Source organism: Pipra filicauda, unplaced genomic scaffold, assembly GCF_003945595.2.
Source record: "Pipra filicauda isolate LSUMZ 115617 unplaced genomic scaffold, ASM394559v2 scaffold196_size3971931_pilon, whole genome shotgun sequence".
NCBI classification, from domain to species: domain Eukaryota; kingdom Metazoa; phylum Chordata; class Aves; order Passeriformes; family Pipridae; genus Pipra; species Pipra filicauda.
In genome coordinates, this window is record NW_024104305.1 from 2,785,689 (window position 1) to 2,802,666 (window position 16,978).

A 16,978-nucleotide genomic window follows, 5' to 3' on the forward strand; every position below is an offset into this window, starting at 1 on the left:
CAGATTCATGGAGAGACTCCTGGTCTCATCCAGCACGAGGCAGTTTTTCAGGATAAGTCAAGGTCAGGCTCCATCACTGTCCCCTGGGGACGGGGGTTGGTGGTGACCGAGGTGGGGTTGGGTGGTTATTTGGCCTCAATAACCTGGGAGGGCTTTTCCCACCTTGGCAATTCCGTAGTTCTGTGATTCCTTGGGTGATTTGGAGGATTCTCATGGCATTTTGTGGGAAGAGTGGGAATGCTGGGATCGGTGCCCAGCGTTTCCAGAAGAGATCCCGGAGACAGTGACGTGCCTGGGAGGGAGGAGGAGGAGGAGGGGGAAGGCTGGGATGGCCATAGGCCATGGCACCATCCCAGGGGCTGTGGTGGGGAACCACAGCTGGGGCTGGGGCTTCAGGAGAAACAGGGGAACTTCCCCCTGATTTGGAAATCCTAACTGGGGAGCACAGTGTGCAGACCTAGAGTTAAACCAAACCTAACCCGAGCTTAAAGTTAGCCCTGGGTGCAGGCTGTCCTCTCTGCCCTGAATAACCAGGTTTGGGGTGGGTCTCCTGAGGGTTCCAGGTGTGTTTCAGCTCAGAGACTCCAAAACAAAGCCCTGATCCAAGAGGCAGCTGCTCCCAGTGCTCCTTTGGGGAGCAGCCAGTGCCTTCCCCGAGGAGCTGGGGGGCCCTGTGGCAGATGGATCTTGGATTTCAACCCTTTCCAAACACAGCTCCCTTTTCACCCCTCCCCGTGTCTGCACACGTGTTAATGAGCCGTGCTTTGAATCGGCTCCTGATCTGTGATTTTTAATTCAGCCTGTAATGGCCTTTCAGAGGGGCTTTGTGTTGGAGGATATAATTCAGGCTAATTATCCCGGCGAAGTTTTCCGAGCACTCTGCTGGCAGCCCAGATATCATCTCCATTCTCCTCTCCCTGCTAATCACTGTGGATGAGCCTTTCTTGCCCTGACCACGCTCAATTTTTGTGAAACAAACGCTTCAGCCCCAGTTATCAGGCAGCAAAACGCCTGAGAAATCACATTATATTCAGCAAAAATCCTGGGGAAGCACAGATTGGCCCCTCAGAGAATGGGCAATAGAGGATTTTTGTATTGTTCATTTTTCTTCTGTCACAAGATCCTTCATCTTTTATTTTTCTCTCCTGTATCCCGGACAGTCTCTAATCCTTTTCCGGAGCCTGGAGTAGGAGGTTATTTTTCAGTTTAAAATGAGATAGGGCTAAACCCTCCAGCCTGCTGTGAACATCCTTGGCTGCCTTTCTTTTCTCTTTTAACTCCTTCACACAGGAACCACAGAAATCCAATTTGCACGTTCAGGAACCTGGCCCTGGCTCCTGGCATCCAGGCTCCATTCCCTGGGATGGTGCCTCTTGTATTCCAGAACTCAAATAAGACAACATTAAAATTACTTAAAAAGAGAGTGCAGGGAGCCCCCTCTTCCATGGGGTGAGGATAAATTGTGTGCATTTGTGGGGACACAATCCACACAAGTCCCACCACCAAGCTCCTTTTTTCCTTCTCAGCATGCACAGGGGATTTTTATTCTTCTCTGGGATGAATATTCGTGCTGAACTGTGATTGAAATATAGAGAATATGATTTAACACTTAGTGGCCATTTGAAGCACAGAAAATTCCTGTGGACTTCCAATCCCTGGAAGTGTCCAAGGCCAGGTTGGATGGACATGGACCAACTTGGACTAGTGGAAGGTGTCCCTGCCCATGGCAGGGGGTGGGACTGGATGAGCTTTAAGGTCCCTTCCCACCCAAACCAGTCTGGGATTCCATGATTCCATGAGTAATGGAGCCATTTTCCCCAAAAGATTCCCACACATTGTCCATTTGACCCCAAAGTTTCTGCATGTGCACACACACAGTCTGTGGCTGGGGGAGTTCTGCAGGTCAACAACACATTTGAGGAAGAAAAACTCAATTTTCTTACCATAACCCCCTTCCCAAATATATGTTCTGGCAGAGTTCCTTCCCCATTTGGGAAGCTGAGGTATTTGGTGTCAAATATTTGGGCATGTTGTAGGTTTTTGTTGGTACATTATTCAATGCAGTGGCTGGTGGTGCTGTGGAAGGACCACTGGCCACCCTTGGGAGTGTCCAAGGCCAGGTTGGATGGGCTTGGAGCTACCTGGGCTAGTGGAAGGTGTCCCTGCCCGTGGTATTGGATGAGTTTTCAGATCCTTCCAACCCAAACCATTCCAGGATCCCATGATCAAGCTCTGGCTTTGCTGAGCCCAGGGACACCCTGCAGGGTCACCCAAGTGCTGCTGTGGGGACAAACCTCGACCCCCTGGCACCCAGAGCAGGGCTGGGTGTGGTGACCAGGCCTGGGGAGAGGATTTATGGGTGGGGAGCTTTCCCAGCCCCCTGAGCCATTTATCTCAGCCCCACAGCCTGTTTTCCAAGCAGGTTCAGTGCAGCTGATCCATGCAGGAGGGCTGCCCAGGGAATTCAGGATTTCATTTGCAGTGTCAGCTCCTGTGACAGCTTCATCTGCCACCTCAGGAATTGGCTGCAGCAGCTTTACCTGCCAAGATGCTTCACAGGCTGATTGTCTGACTCTCCTAGATGTTCAAACCAGCTCTTCTTCTCTAAATGAGTGTAATGTTGGGCTTTTCTTTTCTCCCACAAAGCTACAAAGCTCAGTTCCATTTAATTGCTCCTTTAGCTCCCTGAATTGCCCCTTGTTCTCCCAGCCTGGTGACGACCCCGTTGGAAAGGACCAGCTCCTGGCTGGAGAGGGAGCTTTGTTCTCTCTCTACCTGGTTCTCTCCCCACTGTTGGGGGTTCCTGAATCAGAAGGAATGAAAAAGAAATGCAGAGACATTTGGCAGTGGGAGCACAAAGCCCTGAAGGAAATGAATTCTCCCTATTAATGGGATTTGGAGGGAGAGCAGCAGAGCTGGCCCTGGGAACACAGACAGTGGTGGAACCATTTGTGCAGCACAATCTCCATCCCTGGACAGCAAAATATCCCAGCTGGCTGTGCTGGCAGCCACAGCAGCCCTCTGGGCAGGACCAGGAGATGGGCTGGAGCTGCTGGAAGGGGCTTTTCTCCCCTTGGGATCCATCCCCAGGGAAAGGGGCTTTGGGGACTGACTGAGGGAGGTGACACCTCGAGGTTTCTTCTTTCCATGAACCCTCAACCCCTCCAAGCTGCAGCAGGAGCTGAGGGCACTTGTTGCTTCTTGATGAGTCTTTGCAGTTGCTCAGAATGAAGAGTTAAAAGGACATTTCACTGATTTGTTTTCCCTCAACCCCATCCCCTGGTTTTACCCCATTTATTTTCACCTTCCTCTTCCCCCTGACAGAAAACAGCCCCTCATCACCTAAAAGTGACCCTTCTTGGTCATCAGAGGACTTTCTGCTCGTGCTGTGGGATGGATAAAGTCATAAAATCATGGAATTGTTTAGGCTGGAAAAACCCTCCAAGACCACCAAGTCCAACTGTTCCCCAACACTGCCAAGGCCACCACTAAACCTGTCCCCAAGTGTCACATCTATGGGGCTTTTAAATCCCTGCAGGGATGGGGATTCCAGCCCTGCCCTGGGCTGGACAACCCAGAGCCTTCCTGTGGCAGTATAATTTTGGGGCTCTTACCTGTGTATATATTTGCTTTATTTTTTTATTATTTATAGCTTTTATTATTTATTATTTTTGTTATTTATTATTTATACCTGCCAAAGAGCAGAAGCACCCATGACCACATTTTTCAGCTGCTCAGGTCATGTCAAGCTGATTTAAATTTCAATCCATTGCTCAGTGTGGATTTATCCTGCACGGGCAGAGGGAGGTTCAAAGGGCTCCTCTGGTCACCCCAGAAATTTGATTGGGGAAAAAAGCAACACAGAGCTGATAAAAAAGAGCCAAAATAAAGCTTTTTATGCACTGCTGGCTGTGGGGGCTCCATGTTGTGTCACCAGCAAAGAAAGAGCAAAAATTTGCTGATAGTTTAATTCATGAGCTCTTAGTGCTAAAAATGCCAAAGGGAGAGAGGAAATGGCAGGAATTTTTGGGAGTCTCTGTACTTGGGAGCATCTGTTGGAACTGCCATGAGCATCAGCTGGATTGTGGGTGATGAACCACAAAAAGTGGGGTGTTTTTAGGTTTTTCCTGCTAAAAATGATGAGTTTTTTAATGACGGTCCAAAAGGACGGAGAGAAGTGAGTGGGAATCCTGGAGCAGGATCCCATTTAGCAGGAGCTCTCCTGGGGGATCTCTCCTGGTGGATACAGAGGAAATGAGGGGCTAAAAGCAGGGAGCTCTTAGGGAGGCCCAGGAGCTGGAAAAGGCAGAGCTCCCCATCCCCCCTGAGCTCCCACATCCCCCAGTTCATTCCCTGTTCCAGGGCTGCCACTCCCAGCTCTCAGAGCAATAATGGAGACCCATCAGACCCTTCCACATCTCCTCTTGCCCTGGGAGAGGACTCATGGCAAAGCCCCAGGGCAGTGCCTGCTGTCCAGAAGGAATTTTCCCAGGATTGCTGCTCCTTAGAAGAGTGCCCAGGCCCCGAGTGTGACCATCCATCACCTTTAGCTCAGCCTATCACTGCTTTTCCACCCTCAAACATCCCGCTTGGATGAGCTGGTTTACTGCTGCCTTTCACCTTTTTCCATTTGCCCAACTTGGATTTCTATTCCCAGCAAAATCAGGGGGTCTCAGAGCTGGGATTTCATAGTGGGAATGAGGGCAGCTGGGCTCAGGGACTCCCAAATTAGCTGTGCCTCCAGCATATGTTGGAGGTATTTGGTGCTCCAGCCCAGCAAGTGGCTGGAGCAGAGCAGTCTGTCTGGTTTGTGGCCTCATTAAGTCATTGCTGGGCTGGATTGAAGCCTCTACCCCATCAATCATTTCCCTAAAAACCGTGTCAGAAGAAAACAAAACACGAATTAGGAGGGAGGTGCAACAAAACTCCGTGATGATGGTCCGGTTTTTGTGTTGCACTTCAGGGTTTTTCATAAGCTGCAGATGATATTTGGACTTTCTACTCAGTAATTTGGTTTTTGCTCCCAAATTGGGAGGAGCAAAATGCATTTTTTTTTTTTTCTGAGGTGGACCACAGCACAGAGGTCTTGTTGAACACTGCCCAGCTCTCAGGTGGGAAGGGTAGTTGTGTGTCAGCCCTGTTTGGCAGCTGCAGTAGAGGGATTGAAATTTAAATCAGCTTGACGTGACCTGAGCAGCTGAAAAATGTGGTCATGGGTGCTTCTGCTCTTTGGCAGGTATAAATCGTAAATAATCAAAATAATAAATAATAAAAGCTATCAATAATAAAAAAAGTAAAGCAAATACATACACAGGTAAGAGCCCCAAAATTATACTGCCACAAGAAGTCCCTGCCCAGGGCGGTGGGATGAATTGGGCTTTAGGTGCCTTTTCATCCCAAACCAGTGTGGGATTCTGTGATCCCACACATTCCAGGGCAAAACCTCCTTCCTGGTGCTCCTTGGAAGGGTTCAGGCAGCAAAACCAGGGATGGGTGAGCTCTGACCCCACAGGACGGTGCAGCAAAGGCAGACAATGCCTTGGACCGCCCCACATTCCGGGCATTAACTCTGCCGGGCTTCATTTGGCATTTTGACATAAAACCCTCAAGAAGAAATGAAGAAAACCGCTGCTGGCTGGGCATTCAGTGCATGCAGCAGCAGCTGATTGCCTCTGGCACCCCCAGCTCCCTCCCCAAAGCCGGGCTATCGACCCTGCTGAGCTTGGTTAAGAGCAGGACAAATTATTTTCGGCCTCCTCTCGGAGCACTGGGTTGGATCGATGGCAGTTCTCACTTTCCCGGCTGCTGGTGACTCGCTAAAACCTCTCTTTTCAGGCAATTAGAGGAATGAATAGAGGAACAAAACAAGCTGTTTTCTCCTCGCTCCGCTGGACAGCGAGGCTGGAGCCGAAGTGCCAGCCCTGGATATATGGAATGTGGTGCCGAGCCACGGGATGTCACAGCTCTGAGGGTGTGGGCTGTTAATGCACATTAAAATAATGCTCTAATATCATAAAGTGCTCCAAATGCTGCCAGGTCTTAGCTGGAAAATGCCAGGATGTCAATAATGGGCAGAAATCTGTTATTAAAAGTGATTTTTCAGCCTGATTTCACACTGGGTGTGAGCTGGCTCAGAGCTCCCACGGGCACGGGCAGTGCCACGGGCAGTGCCCACCAGCTCTGAGGGGGAGGCAGGAGATGTGGAACTGTGGGTTTCTGCCTTGACCCACCTTGGTTTGAATGAGGAAAGTCACTGGACTGAGGGGGGGTTCTGATTTAAACACTGAGGGGATGCTCAGACAGGACACAGAGGGGCTGGAGCGTGTGCAGGGAAGGGAATGGAGCAGCAGGAGGGGCTGAGGGAGCTGGGGGGGCTCAGCCTGGAGCAAAGGAGGCTCAGGGGGGACCTTCTGGCTCTGCAACCCCCTGACAGGAGGGGGGAGCCGGGGAGGGGTCCCTGCTCCCAGGGAACAAGTGATGGGACAAAAGGAATTGGCCTCAAGTTGCATCAGGGAAGTTTTAGGTTGGGTATTAGGAAAAATTCCTTCATGGATAGGGTTGTCCAGCCCTGGCACAGCTGCCCAGGGAGGTTGTGGAGTCCTCATCCCTGGAAGATCTCAAAAACACGTGGATGTGGGGACATGGTCAGTGGTGACCATGGTGATGGTTGGACTTGATGACCTTTTCCAGCCTTAACAATTCCATGATTCCACACTGACTCCCCCAAGCCCCCCAGGAATTCCCACCCTCCCTGTCCCTCTCCAGGACAACGAGCTGCTGTTCTAGGTCTCTCTGAGCCTCGTGCCTTCCATCAAATTCCCTGCCCAGCCCCACAGTGGAGCTCCCTGGAATCCTTTAGCTCCTATTATAGCAGGAGTTAATAATATTTTCCCCAAAGCCTCCTTTTAATTAATGTGTGTTTTCATTTTCTGCCCAAGCCGTGACGAATGGGGGGTGTCACTGGCTCATTCCTGCTGTGCTCCATTTTCCAGTCACACCGGATTTTTTTCCCAAGGTAATTCATTTCTCACTCACACAATACCCCGTGGATTTGCTTTGTTCGGGCTCAGAGTGTTATTTGTGCATAAAAATGGTCGTGGTGCAGTGTTTGAAAAGAGGGAAAAGGGATCTGAAGTGTGCAAAGAACAGAGTTAAGATAATGTGTGGTTCTGCAGGGAGGGAATTAAGGAAACCTGCTTCTTTTCCCCGCTTTCTGAAAACACTGAGTAGAATTCAGCTTGTTTTCTTTCCTTAATAACTTCTGAGAGGTTTTTCTGTCAAATTAATGTTTGCAGCCTGATTGGCACTCTGCATTCCCACAGCTCCAGTGGCACACAGTGATCGGCTTGGCCAGGGAATTCCATGAGACAGTGATGGAGAGGTTGGACTGGAAAAGCAGATTGAGCTTCTTGTAAATGCAACAGCATCCTACAGGGAATAGATTCTCAACTTTAGAGTAAAAGTCATAAATAAAAGAATTTTTCTCTCTTCCCTCTTGAGATTTTTCTACAGCCAACAGCTCACGTTGTCAAGGCTTTCCTACAAACCAGCAAAATTGCTTTATTCCACCCTGGCCTCTTCCAGCCCATCTTTTCTGGATCTACCTCATCTCCAAACTGTTTTCCCCCAGCAGGTTGATGTGTGTGACACCTTCCACGCCCTTATTTCCATTTCTTTGTCCAAGCCCACGGATGGATTTTTTAGGTGGATTTCTTTCTTCATCAGTTTTCCAGGTTCCTGGTAATATTTGTTGCTCTTCCTCTCACTTACCATTTTGTTGCTGGTATCCCAGCGGGATTTCACCCCAGCTTCCATTATCCAGGAACAAACCAGAGCAGGGACCACGAACCCATCCTTTATGTCACAGTGTGTTCACAAACACAGCACCCAACAAAGCTGAGATTTCATGGGGGAGGTTTTGGTGCACATTTACTATTTTCCCACTGTAAAATCATCCCTGAGTTCCTTTGAGGCCCAAAGTCTGTGGGTGAATCCTTGTGTCTATCACTTCAGCTCCTGGAGTTGGGGAAGGACTTGGACTTGGTTGGAGTGAGGGCAAAGCCATCCCTTCTATGTCTTGGTTTTATGATATTATTCCCCAGCATAAATCAGCTGCTCCTTTCTCTGAAGCGCTTTTGAACTCAACTGAGCCCCTGTTTTCTTCTGCGACTGCTGTGACAGGAAATGAAAGGAGCTAAAATGAGAAAAAATACCGAGGAATTTGCACCGAGGAAGTGGCAGCAGTGGAATGGGAGCACAGAGCTCCCCACTCTGCCAAGGCTGGGCCCTTCTCTGCCTTCCTGAGATCCCACCAGCACCTCCTCCTTAATTCCCACTCCACCTCCTCCATCTCAGTGCCGTGTCACTCCATTTTCTGCATCCCAAAACTGTGTCACTCCATCTTCTGCATCCCAGAGCCGTGTCACTCTATTTGCTTCATCTCAATGTCCTGTCACTCCATCTCCTCCATCCCAATGTCCTGTCACTCCATCTCCTCCATCCCAATGCCCTGTCACTCCATCTCCTCCATCCCAATGCCCTGTCACTCCGTCTCCTCCATCCCAATTCCCTGTCACTCCATCTCCTCCATCCCAGTGTCCTGTCACTCCATCTCCTCCATCCCAGAGCCGTGTCACTCCATCTCCTCCATCCCAATGCCCTGTCACTCCATCTCCTCCATCCCAGTGCCCTGTCACTCCATCTCCTCCATCCCAATGCCCTGTCACTCCATCTCCTCCATCCCAATGCCCTGTCACTCCATCTCCTCCATCCCAGTGCCCTGTCACTCCATCTCCTCCATCCCAGTGCCCTGTCACTCCATCTCCTCCATCCCAGAGCCGTGTCACTCCATCTCCTCCATCCCAATGCCCTGTCACTCCATCTCCTCCATCCCAATGCCCTGTCACTCCCTCTCCTTCCCTTTTCTGGACACTTTGCTCTGGCTTTGATGGCCCTGAGGTTCCTCCAGTTGGGCTCTCTGGAGACACTTCCAAAATAGAAGCAAGTAGGGGGAAAAAAACCCTCCTAACGTGCTTCTGATGGAATAAAGGACAGAAAAGTGATCTATTGCTTTGTGTATTTTTCGTATCATGTGCTCATGGCACTGTATTTTCCATGGGCTAAAAATACATCCCATAACTGTGGAATGGGTCCCAAGGTGCCGGTGGCTGAGTTGATGGATAAGCTCAGACCTGAGGAGCTCAGGCTTCCTTTGGTTTCTGTCTTCAGAGGAAGTGTCTGGTCCCCGGTGATAAAATAAATCTAATTTTTGGCATCAAAAAATAGAGGTGTTTCATAAAAGAAACCAGCCTCCTATAAGTATATTAGTGATCATGGAATGAGTCATGGAACCATGGAATGGTTTGGGTTGGAAGGGAAATTGAGGATCATCTTCTTCCACCCCCTGCCCTGGGCAGGGACACCTTCCACCAGCCCAGGTTGCTCCAAGCCCCGTCCAACCTGGCCTTGGACACTCCCAGGAATCCAGGGGCAGCCACAGCTTCTCTACCCAACCTGGGCCAGGGCCTCCCCACCCTCACAGCCAGCAATTCCTTCCCAATATCCCATCTAGCCCTGCCCTCTGGCAGTGAGAAGCCATTCCCTGTGTCCTGTCCCTCCATCCCTTGTCCCCAGTCCCTCTCCAGCTCTCCTGGAGCCCCTTTAGGCCCTGCAAGGGGCTCTCAGCTCTCCCTGGAGCCTTCTCTTCTCCAGGGGAACCCCCCCAGCTCTCCCAGCCTGGCTCCATGTTACAGAGGGAATAAATGACATGTTCACCAACATCCTTTGGTCTCAGTTTGAGTTCAGAGAAGGAGGGAGGGGAGAAGTTGGTGCTGCTAAAACCTTGCCTTGGAGCACATGTGGAGGTTTGGGAGGGGACAAAACCCAAACCTTAATGCAAACAGGTGCCTGAACACTTCAAAATAGTTTCTACCCCAGCCACACAAGTGCCTGTGAAACCCCTTTCCTGGCTCAGCTCTGGGACACCCCTTGGGAGAAGTTTGGCTGCCAGGAACAGCTCATGGGGAGCTGCAGACAGCGAGGGTTTGGGCAACAACTTCAACCCTTAATTACAGAGCTGACACTGCTGGTTTATCTTCTCAAAGAATTGAAAGCCTGGCTGTCCCCTGGGGCTCCAGGAGCTGTTAGACATTCCCAGTCCTGGCTGGGATCAATGGCAGCAACCCATTCATGAAAAGAGGGCTGGGAGGGAGGCAGGGGAGCACCTCTAATGATCCCTCTAATGAGCATTAATATGGGCTCGTGTTGAAGAGGGGAGTCCAGCTGGACATGAAGATTTTTAGGGAGCACCCTTTCATTCAGGGCTGGGAGCCCCATTCCCAGCTGTGCTGCAGGATCCAGGATCACTCCATGGCTACTTCTTACAATATAATTATAAATATTAAGGCTAATCACGAAGCTGTAACTGGCTCTTAGAGTGAAGTTTGATTTTTTTTTTTACCTGCAAATGAACTGCAGGATCTTATTTCCCTTATTAGAGCTGAACTGCTTTAAAAAAAATCAATGTGAATTTTGCCTGAATAAACCTCCCTCCACCCACGTGTGTGTCTGAGCTGCCAAAGTGCACCTTGTCCTCACCCTTCAGACAGTATTTGATCATTATTACCCGAAAGATGTGGAAAACAGACAATTAAAACTGTACAGCCACCCAGAGCAATTAGGCTGAGAGCACTCCCAGGGTTATCTGACAGCAATTACAGGTGCTGGAGTGGTTTTTAAGGAGTGTCTCCCGTCTGAAATATGGAATAAACCACTCCAGTGGGTGTTGGGGAGCGACTGAGGCAGCTCTTGGTTCCTGTCCTGGAGGATTAGCAGCAGTTTTGGGGTGAGAGGGTGAAATCCTTAACTGCAGTTCCTGCCAGGCTGAGAGGCAGCAGGGAAAGCAGGAGGGCCAGGATGAGCCTGGTGGGGTTGTATTCCCAGGATTGCTCTGGCTCCAGGGTTTTCCAGCTCAGGGCTGTGTGGAGCAGTGGCCTCAGGCTCTGCAGCACACGGATTTAATTCCAGGCAAAGGCAGTGGTGGTCTGACTGTGTAGGCAGCAATTAGGAATTCAGGCAGCCTGAGGTGAGGCCACTTCAACCTTGACTTCAGAAAAGTCAGATTTGAGCTTTTTTATTGCAGCACTCGAGGAGAATCACAAATACACCCTGAGGGAGCTGCTCTGGCTGGGGCTGAACAGACTTTCTGGGTCTTGTTCTCTCCAAACAGCTGGAGTGGGATGCCAGAGAATCCCAGGATGGTTTGGAAGGGACCTGGAAGATCATCTTGTTCCAACTCCCCTGCCACGGGCAGGGGGATTCCTGGTAGGAATCCCACTGGGAGAGGTCCTGCTGCAAAGTCCTTCCCACCCCAGGAGTCACTGGGAATTGCAAGGGGCAGGGCTGTCTCAAAAATTGGAAATATTCCCTGTATGAGATCATGTTTTAGCAGGGCCTGGAGGGACAGGACACAGGGAATGGCTTCCCACTGCCAGAGGGCAGGGAGAGATGGGATATTGGGAAGGAATTCCTGGCTGGGAGGGTGGGGAGGCCCTGGCCCAGGTTGCCCAGAGAAGCTGTGGCTGCCCCTGGATCCCTGGAAGTGTCCAAGGCCAGGTTGGACGGGGCTTGGAGCAACCTGGGCTGGTGGAAGGTGTCCCTGCCCATGGCAGAGGGTTGGACCATCTGACCCTTAAAGGTTCCTTCCAACCCAAACCATTCCATGATTCTCCCATTCTATGATCTGACAGCAATGACTGGGATCTGCTCAGCTCTCCCAGCTCACTCAGTTGTCCTCTCCTCTGGGAATTCCATGGATGGAAACATTCTGCAGAAGCAGGAATGCCCATCAGTGAAAGGCCCCTGGAATTCTGGTGGTAAAGGGAACACACTCAACCATTCCAGCTGAACAAAAAAGCAGAAGCCCAGGGGAGCAGGGCAGGGGTTCGTACTGTGCATTCCAGCTCTGGGACTGTGAGCCCCTCTTTGGGTACTCACACTGTTTGATCCCCAATGCACCCATTTCCTGGCCCTCAGCACTCCAGGAGGCAGCTTTGTTGCCAGGAGCTGAGGGAGCTGGGCTTGTTGACCCCACAGACTCCCCTCAGCTTTCCAGGTGCTTTCCCAAAAACGCCCCGGAAACGTCGGGCGCAGCTGAGAAATCTCTGTTCCCCAGGAGGCTCCTGCTCCTGGAACACGCAGGGCACGGCTTCACACACGTGTTGGGAGGGACCAAGGCGCTCCCTGGGCAGGAGGAGCAGGTTCCTGAGGCAGGGAGGTGTCTGGAGCACCCAGAGGACAGGCAGGAGGCACGTCTCGGAGTGAGCGGAGCTGATGAGCTCCTTCATCCCCTGAGCTCCTCCATCCCCTGAGCTCCTTCATCCCCTGAGCTCCTCCATCCCCTGAGCTCCTCCATCCCCCGAGCTCCTCCATCCCCTGAGCTCCTCCATCCCCCAAACTCCTCCATCCCCCAAACTCCTCCATCCCCCAAACTCCTCCATCCCCTGAGCTCCTCCATCCCCCAAACTCCTCCATCCCCCAAACTCCTCCATCCCCCGAGCTCCTCCATCCCCTGAGCTCCTCCATCCCCCAAACTCCTCCATCCCCTGAGCTCCTCCATCCCTGAGCTGAGCTCCTCCATCCCCCAGTCCTCCATCCCCAATCCTCCATCCCCTGAGCTCCTCCATCCCCCCCAAAGAGCTCCTCCATCCCCCAAACTCCTCATCACTCCTCCTCCTCCATCCTGAGCTCCTACATCCCCTGAGCTCCTCCATCCCCTGAGCTCCTCCATCCCCCAAACTCCTCCATCCCCTGAGCTCCTCCATCCCCCAAACTCCTCCATCCCCTGAGCTCCTCCATCCCCCGAGCTCCTCCATCCCCCCGGACAACGTGGGGCTGAGGTGATGCCAGAGCTCTGGGTGGGATCTCAGAGGTTCTTCTTCCCCTTCCACCCTCCTGCCCACGCAGGGGTGATGAACATCCCAGGTCTCCATCTATTCCCAGTGCCAATTCCCAAATCCCCTCCCGGGGTGCAGGGAGGGAGAGAGGCCCAAGTGCCTCTGAGGGACTGGATGTGTCTGAGCAGCTCTGCATCCACCCCTTTCCCAACTGTTCCCTGCCTGAAATGGAGCCTCTTCTGAGGGATTGAGGAGTCACAAGTGCTGGATTAGGTGGGGGCTCCCACCTCCTAAGGGTCCCTGGGCACCAGGGAAAGAGGGATCTCAGGCTGAGGCTGAAAGGCCACAATTTTATGACAGAACCAGGAGTTTACTTTCCCTCACATTGATGGTGTAGAGAAAAGCCGTGGCCTCTGGCAAAGGTTAATCAAAATGTATAATTATATAATGTATAATCCAAGCATTCCCTATAATTAAGAAAGGATGCCTAACGAATCCAGCTCCCAGGAAGTGTCCAAGCACTCAGTGCACCCCTTGCAAGGCAGGATATGGGAATGGCTGTGTTCTCCATAACACCACCCAGTGATGCACGTTAAACAGCTGGAAATGCTCTGGAATGACTGAAACATTTGTATTAGTTCTCCCTCTTACTGTATTATCTTAAAATTCTGCTTTATCTAACATTTCTCTGGCACTAAAGGGTAAAGAAAGGAGAGTTTTGGTTAAATTTCTCAGGGCTGTTTCAGCTGAGATGGCTCAGGAACGTTTATTTTGCCGTAATGACGAGCCCACAGTGTGTTTGTTCCCCAGAGAACAGGCAGATCTGTTCTTTGTCTTTCCCTTAAATGTAGCTGTAAATGAGGGAGCACGCGGGGAACTGCACTCCCTCGGGATGCTCTGCTTTGTCTCAGATTCCAGCAGAAGATGTCGTGTCAGGCTCCAGCTTTATTTCCCCCCGCCCTTCCAGCTCAGGTGTCAACGAGTTTCACCTTGTCCATCACAATTTAAGCTCCTGATAACATCTCCTGGAGGTGTCTGGAACACTTTGGTAGCTCAGCCATCTCCGCAGCCGGGATGAACCGAACAGCCTGGAGTCTGGCTGGCTGCTCCAGAAAACTCCCCGATCGTTATCGGCGTTAAAAATACCGACAATTAGCATCTTACTGCGGGAATTTGGGGGTCGTGAGAACTGTTATCTCACAGACACGTTGTTTGAGCCCTTTTTGCCCCCATCCCGCTGCCGCGTCCCCGGCGAGTGTTTGTGCCGGTCCCACTCCCCTCCCAGCAAACGCGGAGATATTAATTTGTCACCAGCAGGCAGAGGAGCCCCCGCGGGTGTGATAAACAGCTCAGGGAGATGCTGTCTGTCCGTGTGCCCGCGGAGGGAAGGGATGGAGAGAACAGAACCCCGTGCGAGCAGCAGCTTCTCCCTCCCCAGAATGTGACCGTGCGAAGTCACCTGTTGGCCAGCTGGGTTAAAAAAACTATGTATTGTGGTTTTCCGGAGCCAAACCCGGACTGAGGGGATACAACCGGGGTGGTTGGGGTTATTTCCCTCGCCACAGTCGGGATCCGCGGGATCCAAGGGGCAGGATCGCAGTCCCAGCATCTCCCCCGCGCCCAGGGATGAGGGTCCCGGGTTCGCCCAGGGATGAGGGTCCCGGGTTCGCCCAGGTTTGTGCAACCGGGGAGGGCTGGAAAAGCGCTGGAAAAGGGAAATTTTAGCACAGCTGCGAGGAAAAACCTGCACGGGGGGAGAGGGAAGGGTTCATCCCGGTGAATCCCGGCCGCCCCCCGCGCCCCTCCGCGGCACCCCGGGACCCGCAGGGAGGGACGGATGGATAAAGGCGGACGGAATAAGGACCCCCAGACCTGTTGCCATGAGAGCACGTTTTACTTGGCAGCCCGCGGGCGGACGGGACGGGCCGGGCGGCTCCGAGGCCTCCGGGATCCCGGGAATCGTCCGTGGGACGGTTTTTAAGGAGGAAAAAGCTCCGAGCCGAGACGGTGGCGTGTCCGCGGCGGGGCCGGGCGCTGTCCCGGGGCCGGGCGCTGTCCCGGGGCCGGGCGGTCAGTACGGCCCCACCACCACCGCCTCCACCTCCTTGGACGGCCGGCGGTCCTTCACCAGAAAGTTGATCATCCCCTCGGACTTGATGAGCAGGTTGCAGCCGAGGAAGAAGATGCCGAAGACGACGGTGAGGGCGAGGACGCACATGACGGCGATCTGCACGACCCGCATGATGTACAGGCTGCGCTCCTCGGCCGCGCCGCTGCCGTCGGTCACCACGGAGGCGGCGGTGCAGCAGCGCAGCGCCCGCTCCAGCTCCAGCGCCGCGCCCCCGGCCCCCGCCAGCAGCCCCGCCGCCGCCGCCGCCGAGCCGTTCGGCCCTCCCGGGAGTCCCCCGGCACCGGGCAGCGCTCCCGGGAGCCCCGCCGGGCCGCTCATCCCGCCCGGCAGCCCCGCCGAGGAGCCGTTCATCCCTGCCGGCATTCCCGAGCCGCTCATCCCTGCCGGCATTCCCGAGCCGCTCATCCCGCCCGGCAGCCCCGCCGCCGCCGCCGCCGCATGCAGGCGGGCCGTGCCGGGCCGGGCTGAGCCGTGCCGAGCCCACCCGAGCCGAGCCTGACCGAGCTGAGCCCACCCGCGCCCGCGGAGCCGCCCGCCCCGCCCCGGGGAGAGGGAGGGGGCAGAGGGAGGGGAGACGGCTCGGGGGACGGGAGGGAGGGTGGGAGTGGGGAAGGGACGGGGAGGGGAGCGGGGAGGCGGGAGAGAGAGAGAGGGGACGAGTTTGGGGGTGGGAGGTAGGAGAAGGGAGGGGAGAGGGTTTGCGGGGCTGGAGGGAGGGTTGGGGTGGGGAGAGGGGAGAGCGGGAGAGAGAGGAGGGGATTTGGGGGGCTGGAGGGAGGATTGGAGTGGGAGGGAGGGGAGCGGGAGGGAGAGGAGGGGGTTTGGGGGTGGGAGAAGGGAGGGAGAGGGTTTGCGGGGCTGGAGGGAGGGTTGGGGTGGGGAGAGGGGAGAGGGGAGGGCGGGAGGGAGAGGAGGTGGTTTTGGGGGGCTGAAGGGAGGATTGGAGTGGGAAAGGGTCGAGAAGGGGGGGAAGAAGAGAGAGGAGGTGGTTTGGAGGCGGGAGGGAGAGGAGGGAGTTTGGGAAGCGGGAAGGGGGGTCGGCGCGGGAAATTTGGGGGGTGGCTTTGGAGCGGGATGGGGGAATCGGCGAGGGAAAAGGTCAGAGAGGGGAATGAATTTGGGGGGTGGGAGAGGGGGCAGCGAGAAAGGTCGGGGAGGGCGCTGGGCGGGGGAGCGGGTCGGAGATGCGGGGAAGGCAGCGGGGGGATCCTGGGGAGAAGGAGAACGGGGTTGGGGGGCTTGGAGACCTGGATGGGGCCAAGAGGGTCTTGTGAGAGGGTTTGGGGAGCGGGTTTTGAAAGGAACAGGCTGGAGGGGTGTGGGGAGGGGGATCCGGGGGAACAGGACTTTTTCCAGTGGGTTTTGTGCAGTGACTCTGGCAAACGGATTTCAGAGATGCACTTTTCCTGAGGGAGGGAGCTTTGGGAGATGGCTCTGGGGGAATGAGGTTCGGGAGTGTTTTCAGGGGAACGGACTTGCAGATTTTGGGGGAGCAGGATTTCCCAAGCGGGTTTTGGGCTGCGCATTTCCAGGGAGTGGATCTGGGGAGTGTTTGGGGGGAAACCTGTTTTGGAGGAGGTTTGTGCAGCGAGGAGGGGCAGTGCCAGTCCCGGGACTGCGGGAAGAGCCAGCCCAACCCTCTGGGGACCTGTGGGCTCAGTCGGTTGAACCTCCCCCTCCCCAAAGACCCCTCAGGTCTGTTTTCATTGAAGGTCCAACCACGGGGAGTTTTTCGGAGCCTCCCCGCGTGCCCAGGTGAGGTGACACCGGGAGCGGTGACACCGGGATGGTGGCAGCTGGTGTGACACTGGGGCTGCACTTGGCCGCGGGAGCACCGGGACCGCGCACTCCTGAGACCCCTGCCCAGCCCTGGGGAGGCACCCGAGCACCCCAGGGAACAAAACGGCTTCCCAGAGGCACCCGAGTGCCTGGGAATTGCTGGGAATTCGTGTCC

The 16,978-nt window shown here is 53.9% G+C and overlaps 1 protein-coding gene across 1 annotated transcript; it reads right to left on the reverse strand.

Moving 5' to 3' along the window:
- Positions 1–14,935: 14,935 nt before the first annotated feature.
- RPRM (reprimo, TP53 dependent G2 arrest mediator homolog) lies at positions 14,936–15,553 on the reverse strand. The gene has a single exon (XM_027713526.2). The coding sequence runs from the start codon at positions 15,427–15,429 to the stop codon at positions 14,965–14,967; it is 465 nt and encodes a 154-aa protein (XP_027569327.1). The 5' UTR covers positions 15,430–15,553; the 3' UTR covers positions 14,936–14,964.
- Between the last annotated feature and the right edge of the window lie 1,425 nt (positions 15,554–16,978).